Source organism: Charadrius vociferus, unplaced genomic scaffold, assembly GCF_000708025.1.
Source record: "Charadrius vociferus isolate BGI_N301 unplaced genomic scaffold, ASM70802v2 scaffold475, whole genome shotgun sequence".
Lineage (NCBI taxonomy): Eukaryota > Metazoa > Chordata > Aves > Charadriiformes > Charadriidae > Charadrius > Charadrius vociferus.
In genome coordinates, this window is record NW_009648337.1 from 3649130 (window position 1) to 3657531 (window position 8402).

At 36.8% G+C, this 8402-nt stretch overlaps 1 protein-coding gene across 1 annotated transcript in view; it reads left to right on the forward strand.

Annotated features, from left to right (window-relative positions):
• The window catches only part of ITFG1 (integrin alpha FG-GAP repeat containing 1), a 67850-nt gene that overhangs the window by 1085 nt on the left and 58363 nt on the right, over positions 1–8402 (forward strand). The window contains exons 3-7 of the mRNA XM_009885085.1: positions 896–950; positions 2856–2928; positions 4387–4532; positions 6189–6246; positions 6846–6920. Of these exons, the coding sequence (XP_009883387.1) occupies positions 896–950; positions 2856–2928; positions 4387–4532; positions 6189–6246; positions 6846–6920 (407 nt within the window). The remainder of the gene's footprint in view (positions 1–895; positions 951–2855; positions 2929–4386; positions 4533–6188; positions 6247–6845; positions 6921–8402) is intronic.

The window sequence follows — 8402 nt, forward strand, 5'->3', positions numbered from 1 at the left end:
TGTAAAGAGCATAAATTGCTCATTATCCTACCTTGAACATTACGTTAAAGCGGAAGACTAGATAAATTTGTTCCATACAGCTGTCATCTGCCATGAGTTTCTGTTTGGGCTTCGCATACGGGGAGACACCAAATCAGAGCTTGTTATCAGTGGTCAGTGTTATTTGCAAATGGTAATCTTGGATTATTTTACTCACTTGAAGCTACACATTAAGATAATAAATTTGTTCTCAGACTTACCTTCTTTATTCCTTTAATCTTGGAATCGTTTCTATAAGTAGCTTTGGCAAAGCATGAGTGAATTTCCCATCTAGTTGAGATATTTGAATGCATGGCTTTTTCAAAGGGCTCCACTGCCTCCTCTACTGAAAAAATGTCCTGCAAGATTAGATTTAAAATGAATGTCAGTGAGAAGAGATTTATTTTTTACTTTCTTATTTTTCGGATGAGTGCATATAAAAATGTGAATAGTTAAAAGTTTTAGAAGCGAGACTTACGGTTTCTTTTTGCTTCTGTACAGCAGCACTTGCTCTAGTTTTCTTACTTGATATTCTGTGTGAAAATCAGCCAGAAATAACATAGTTGAAAACATTTTTCATAGTTGAAGTCTTGACAAAAAGTAGCTTGAAAAATTCACAGAGTACTTTCTAAGCAAAAAGTAATAGCCAATTCTAAATAGTAGCATGCCAAGTAGTAGAATAAACAGTGGTCAGTTCGAAGTAGTGCTGAAGAAGTGAGTGTTGGAGATCATACTAGGCTTTGAGGAACAGTGATCTGGTAAAGAAGCCCAGTCCCTAATAATCCTGACCCTCGTAAGGAAATCGAGATTATGTCTTGGGCCTTTTGCTGGATTTGTATTACTGTTCTGATCTTGAATTACTTTATTTGAATGTCAGTTATGTTTCATATGGTCAATACCGGAAAGAAAAATCAGTTTGTACTCGGAGCTTGGTAAGAGAGTAAACTAGCCAAATGCTTACTAAGAGGTAAGCTACGTCCAGAAGTATCTTGTTGCAAGAACAATTCAAAATTACTGATGGACCCTGGGTTCAGTCAATTTCTGAGACTAAAATATACAAATAAATGGAATTGTGCATACATGTACCTGTTGTCTAAGTGGATGTGCAAAACCGGGATAAGTGGGGAAGCTCCTGCTGCTTGCCCGTGTAACCAACCACCTTCTACTTGTGTTTGATGCCTCTTCTAATAGTACACCATGGTGAGTGATCGTTCCCCCGTTCACTCTCTACATTTCACTGGGGAATTTTGAGAACTTCGGTGGTATCCTCGCTCAGATGCTTGGACTGAAGACTTCTAATCTATGTAATTGTTTGTATGGAAACTGTTCCCTTTTTTCACCCTCCTATGTGCTTTTTTTCCCTTTTTCCGTATTCTTCTTGAGATGAGGGGACAAGAACTACAAACAGCATCTAGGACGTGTGCACTGTGGATTGATGTGCTGGCATAGTGATTTTATTTTCTGTTCGTCTGATAATTTCCAGTAGTCAGTTTGTTTTGGCTATTGACAAGCACTGAGCTGAAATTTTCATAAATCTATCTTGAGCGACCATAAAATCTCATTTCTGAGTGGTATAATTGACTTGGAACCTGGTATGTGTAAAAACACATTTGCTGCTTTATCGTCGTCATTACTTTACCACATAGACGATAAAAAGGCAGGTGAAAGTCTATAGTGTGAAATCAGAATTACAAGTTTTAGCAGTCACCCACAGCTTTATTATGAAAGGTTTAACCAGCCAGCAGGCTTCTTCACCGGACTGTGTGCCAACTTTTTCAATCATCTGTGAATGTGTAGTGCAGCCCAGGCTTTATTAGCTTGCCAGACGGGACTGCACTACTTGCCCCTATCCATTTTGAAAGGGTTTGTTTTCATTTACTTGTTTGTTGGCATATTCTCCTTGGCAAATACGTTTATGGCAGTTATCTTTTCTTTCATAGCCAGGAAGCTCGTATTCTGCTATTTCACAGCTGTGAAATTTGCCACTGAATGGTGCTCTTGAAATATACCACGGTAGCTCAGGTTTGGAACCACAGAATTCAATTAGGTAACCTTGTTCTTGTGGTTTGGGATGCTACGGGTGAATCTCTTGGAGAATGCAGAAAACAAACATAATAAAGGATGAGTTAAAAAAAAATGTATTTTTTTCCTAAGCTGTGAACTATTATTTTACTTGTAGAAGTAAAAGTGTGTGTATTGTGGTTTACTGACAAAATACATTTCATCGTTCAGGTTAATTTATTATAATTTTTTATTATATTTTTTTGCTTCCTCGCATTGCAGTTATTTGTGCAACACAAACCATGGGGATTTATTTAGATGTTCCTGAAATAATTAAATGATAGTGGCTTGTATCATTGCCTCTAAATGAGGAAATGCTGTATGGAACCAGGTTACTTCTGTGAGTTTCACTTAAAGTGTTTTTGTCAGCCGACTTGGGAAGCAATATCAGATCCTGCTATGTCAGAGACAATATTAAAAGAATTTGTTTGAGTTAGCTTTTAAGCTTTAATTATTTCCGTGGAACTGATGCAGACTACTTTTCCACATGTAATGTTTCTTAACTCATCATAGGAAGCTTTATTTTAAGTGGCGTGATAACAATAGCAGAGAGCAAGGTCAACACTGAGACCCAAAGAAGAGTCTTTGTACTAGCATCCCTTTGAGGTGCAGTTCGATTTGTAGGTTGTATTGAAGAAATGCTCCTTCTGCTTCCTTTTGAACAAGGAGGAGGAAGTTGTATGGGAAGTCTTTCACAGTTTTTGCTACTGTGTTGCTTTGTATATAAACCACTTACAATTCTCCTCTACTATTCATCGTCTTACTTGCTTTTGCAGGAAGCGAGCTGATTATCTTTTTGGCTGACCAAAAGGAACCCTACTTTAAGCCCCGTGTTAAGTTACCAATGAAGTAAGTATTGATGTAAGTGGTGAAACGATGCAAGTGGCCGTTTTTCTTGAAAGTGCATCTCTGCAGTCAGTGGGAACATGACTAGAATTGTCGGTGCTGTTGCTGTCTGTCTGACTGTGTTGCTAACTTGCCCGTAGAGCTCCAGTTCTTCGACCAGTTTCCTGATTAATTTCCTGATATGTTTTTGTTTTGATTTGTTTGGATTTTGTGAGTTGGATGACAGAATTTGTGGAGAGGAGTGTTGTCATTCGCGTTGTTAACTATAGGTGTGACTTCCCACCCCCTTATGGAATTTCTAGGCTTTGGGGTTTTTGTCCTCTAATTACTATTAAAAATGCCCGTATCTTGGCATATTTTTGCGGTTGACTTAGTGTCTCAGGACTTTATTTCCTAGTAAAGCAAACTATCATTCCATATCACAGGTCAAGTCTTTTTGGTAGGTAGTATTTGTCTCTGTCCCAAGACATGTTTCAGGGAATGCTTCCAGTTGCTGTAGTTACTAATGGAATCCAGCCAATATCATCTGCTTTAGAAAGAGATACGAAGAATGGTGTTCTGGTATTTCTATACAGAGATCTGTTCCTTTCTAAAGTTTAAATGTGGCTTTAAAAAAAAAGCATCATTTTTTAATACATGTAAAACAAGCTGTATGTTTATGTACATATATGTGTACAGTTTTAAGCATAGTAGTATTGCAGGATATGTTATTGCTTACAAAGAATGCTGACTGATAGTATTATGTCTATTAAAAGTTAAATTGCCGTTATAGCTCAGCTTCATCTTCTATTATTCTATGTATTTTTCCTTATTCCCTCCTATCTTGGAAGGAGCGAATTTGTTTAGTGCATTGGAAAGTGTCTGCTTTTAATTCTTAACAGAATGATCCGTGTTTGTGTGTGTAAAGCAGAGTCTCTGAGTAGGTAACCAAGTAAAAAAAGATAGAAAAAACAAACAAATGTGGGAGGAGTGGTAAGACGTGGCAGAAGATGGGAGGAGATGACATTGTCTTTAAGATTTAGCTATCTGACTCCAGCTGCTTAAACTGCTCCTGTTGCTTTGTGGTCTTGCCCTTCGAATGCAACCAAAGATCCTATTCTCGGAAATGCATCTTTTGAGAACTGGCTCTGCAACAAATGAAGGGATTTAATGAAATCTAGATAGCATTAACAAACAGGGTATGGCTGAAAAATGCCTGTTAGCTGAAGTTTAGAGTTAAAAATGTCATCCTTTCTTGGAGCAAGACAGATTGCAGAATGCTTGATTTGAAGTTACTTTTGCAATCCGTAGGGACTTTAAAAAAAACCCACCCAGGTTGTTGAAGGAAAAAGTTGTACTGGACCAACTAATAACAGTTGGGACCAAAAGCCAAGCCTTTGAACACACAAATACTTTCAGTTTTCTTGCATACATTTGTACAGTTGTTTGCATGTGGTAGTTGTTGTTTGTTTTTAATTCTAGATCTCTCAGTGTTACCATAACCAGTGTAGTTCCTGGAGATTATGATGGTGATTCACAAATGGATGTCCTCCTGACTACCCGAGCACAAAGTCATGGCGGAGATGAACTCTCAGTGTTTATTTTTTGGGGGCACAACCAAACATTAGGTGAGTTGCTGAGACTGCTTATTAGTAAGACTGTGAGACTTTTTAATAATTAAAAGTATTGTCAGAAAGTTATAACCCATTTTACAATGTAGTGACTGTTTTTACAACTAGAATAGGAATTAGCAGCTATTCAGCTTCATACCTGTATACTATCTTGCTGTTAAACTGTACTCAATATCTAATGAAAGAACAAAGCTAAAACTCTTGCTTAATATCATGCAACAGACATAACCAAACAATATTACAGTTTGACGGTAACGTACTAACTGTAGATCTGCTTCTCCTGGCTTCCCCGTTTATGTATGTCAGCTTTCACAAAGATTATCTCAAAAGATTTACCTCGAATTTAAAATGCACTGAGAACCTGGTATAAAGTCTAGTACATAAACTTTCAAAGTATCATACCTAAACTTACCAACAGTAGTATAACACCCTTATTCCTGTTACACCAAATTCTTTAAAGACAGTGATACACTGAAGTAGGTTTTGGGAAATAAGTTTCTAGAGTCTCTATCATTGGAAGTTTTCAAGAATCTTTTAGCAGTGTTGTCAGTATTTTGATTCTGTCTTAGGGTAGAGTCGTGGACTATGTGACATCTTGAAGTCTACTCTGTTTTCTGTTGACTTTCCTAGAAAAGGGGAAGAGTTTGGGGTTTGAGCAAGGACAGAAAAGCAAAAGAAGATGCTCTTAAGTCCAGAAAAACTGCTGAAGAATAATCACTATTATAAACAACTGTGTTATAAAATAGTCACAGGTGAGGCAAGCAATGATCTTAGATACCATTGCTTCTGGCTTTAATCAGAGGTGAAACAAGCAACCTGGGAAAGTGCACTGGATCAAGTATTGAGGGAATAGGAGGTATCTGCAGTATTGGGAAAAACACGAAGGGTTTGGATTAATTTATGCTGTCTTGCTTCTGAATAAACAAATCTTGGGAGCGGCACAAATGAGCATATGGGGCTTACAGAACAAGTCAGAGGTTAAAAATTCAGGCAATGGTTGGTATGTAGTGAGGCTATTGGGAAGGTATGTGGTGCCTACTTGGGTAATGGAAGTGTGACAAGTCAATAGGAGAGCACTGTCACATAGAATGTGGAAACAGGAAAGAAGACAAACATTGGGGAGAGAGGAAGGAAACGGGGACGATGTGGCAAGGAGTTTGGATTACAAGTAAAAGTGTGAGAGGTGATAATCTGATTAGGGCATAGTCCATACTTCCCATTTAGGCAGCCTACCTCTAATCTTTATTTCAACGACTCAGTGTATATGATTAAGAATGTTTTTTACAGCGAGAAAACATTAAACAGAGGTCTTAGGTACAATGTTAAATTTTTAGACTGTCTTCATCCCAACTATTTCAGGTGTCGTGTGTCTATATGATTGTAGTCATACATGGAAATAGGTTTTGCTAAGGTCTATTTAGAATAATTTGTTGAAGAGTCTAGGGGAGAGAGAATCAGCTTCAGCATTTTAACTGTAACTCACCTTCCCTGCATAATTCCAGGAAGCAATTTGGTTTTTTATGCTCAGTGGTGGCTGATTATTTTTTTTTAATCATAAAATTGATGGTTGTATATCAATAGAACTACGTCGAAGTTAATGTAGATGTCATAACATATTTGTAACTGAATCAAATAAATATTTTCTGTTTTCAGATCTTAACCATAAAACTATGTTAAATAAGACTTTTCATGATGAGCCTCTAGTAATGGAGTAAGTATGACCTACTTCTTTTGGAAAACAACATTTAAAATGGTGACTAAGAGCAATTACACTTTAATGCTAAAATTTGAAACACGTGCTCTATGTTTTAAGAACAGGGCGGTTTGTGTAATATCAACTGGTCTAACAAGATGATGAAACATAACAGTCATCTTTACAAATCTTGTATATTGTATCATCCTGGCAATAGCAACTAAAAAGCTTCTATTTATTTAATTTCAGTACTCTGTTTTATGCAGAAAAACAGCCATTCATTTTTTGGTGAATTTTGTAAAACAAAAACCTTACTGGCTGATGAGGCTGAGCAAATATCCCTTTTGCAGTGCACTTTCCTTTGTGTGAAATGCTGAACAAAACGGGGGGGGAGGGAATATAGCTGCAAAATCAAATGCATGGCATACTGTAAAATATTGAAAGAAGTGTACTGCTACTCACGACTCGGTGAAGAGCCAAAATTCAGAAAAGACTACACAAGCTGAAAATTCTTCATTGCTTGGTGGGCAAATGTTAACCAAATACAGGTGAACTTACGAACAGTTAATTTCAACTCCTGTAATAACTAAGGTAATATTGAAATTTTGTGTTTCCAGCTTTAATGGAGACTTGATTCCTGATGTCTTTGGTGTCACAAGTGATTCAAATAAGCCCCAGATACTGATAGGCGGGTAAGCTAAGGGTTTGTTTATTAGCATGAATTTCAATAACTTATTCATTGCGCATCTACTTCTGTTCTTATTAAAGAGGCATAAGACTCATGTTTGACTGGAACTGTGCAAATATGAATCTTCTCTCATTTCCATATGTAACTGTAAACATTCTATGACAATGTGCATCTATAGAGGCAGTAGTTGTTTTGCAGGGGAAGTAGACATTTTGTGAGAACTGAGAAAACAAAACCCCTGTTATTTGACGTGAGAAATAGGATAATCGTTTCTTGAAGCAGCTCTAGTCTCCTTTGTCTAGAGCACTTAGATATTTATTATTATCTGTTTTATGGAATTCTGTGCTGTACAAAAATACAAACCAAAATTTTTAAGTAGCATCTGTAGAATTTAAGCTGCATTTCGTCTAATAGAGGAAGTGACAGGTTGATGCCAGAAGTACTGGAACAGACCTTGTGTTATAAGGGATGGCAAAAGGAAAATGTGCAGGAGTTTGGGGTAAACTTAAAAAAGAATTCAGCTATCGTTTATCTAGGAAACTAATTGTAGTGGGAAGGTTAGACAACATGGGAAATCAAAGGCATGGGGAGTGCAAAGTGTAAGGGTATTAAGCTATATATTAAGGTAAATATTTGGTATGCTTTTTGGGGGAAGAGCTTCATAAAGAGACATAAGGCAGAGGTAACTTTAAGTAGCAATATATGTGTGCATGCAAGTGGTGTTCTCTGTGTCACATCTGTTGTGTTAGGGAGTGACTAAGGCTACTCTTCAGCAAATAGAAGTTGACTGAAGTCTTATGAGATTGCAGTAAAGGGGACTAAGTTTCATTATTAAAGTTTCTGCTGGCCCTGGAATTTCTAGAATGGGACTGGCTAGCAAATAGTGGGATAAGAAATACTATTTTAATGGCATATTTAAATGGTTAGTAAGGACTGTGAAAAGGATTATTTTTGTTTAACTGTTTTGGGTATGAATGCTGAAATCAAAGCATAATAAGAGTGGATCTCTAGTGACTCAGAAGAATTAGTCTCTAAATAAGAAGTAGCTGTGTCTCTAATACTGAGCAAGATGACAAAGAAATCTGTCTTTTGAAAAGAAGTTATTTGTTAAGAAAACTACTGGACCCTAGAGAAGGACAGTTCATGTTCTAGTCTGTTTTCCTGATAACGCTTTTGATGTTTGTAATCTGATAAAGCAAAAGAAAGCTTTGGCTTTTGAGAGATATTAGGATTGTGTATTCAAGGAGACAAATTGGTGTGACTCTGAGTTAGTGAAAGTTTCATTATTGAACAGGATGAGTGTTTTGTTGTTTTTTTTTAAAAAACAACTAAAACTATAGGTCTGTACATCTTTTCCTGTGACTTTTGCTAAACTCAACTTAACATACATTCAGTCTTTGACTTTTGTAAGGGAGAACTTCATAGTTTGTTGGGTTTGGGCATTCCTTGAAAAAGAAAGAAGCCTCAAAAGAAAGCAACTTGAATT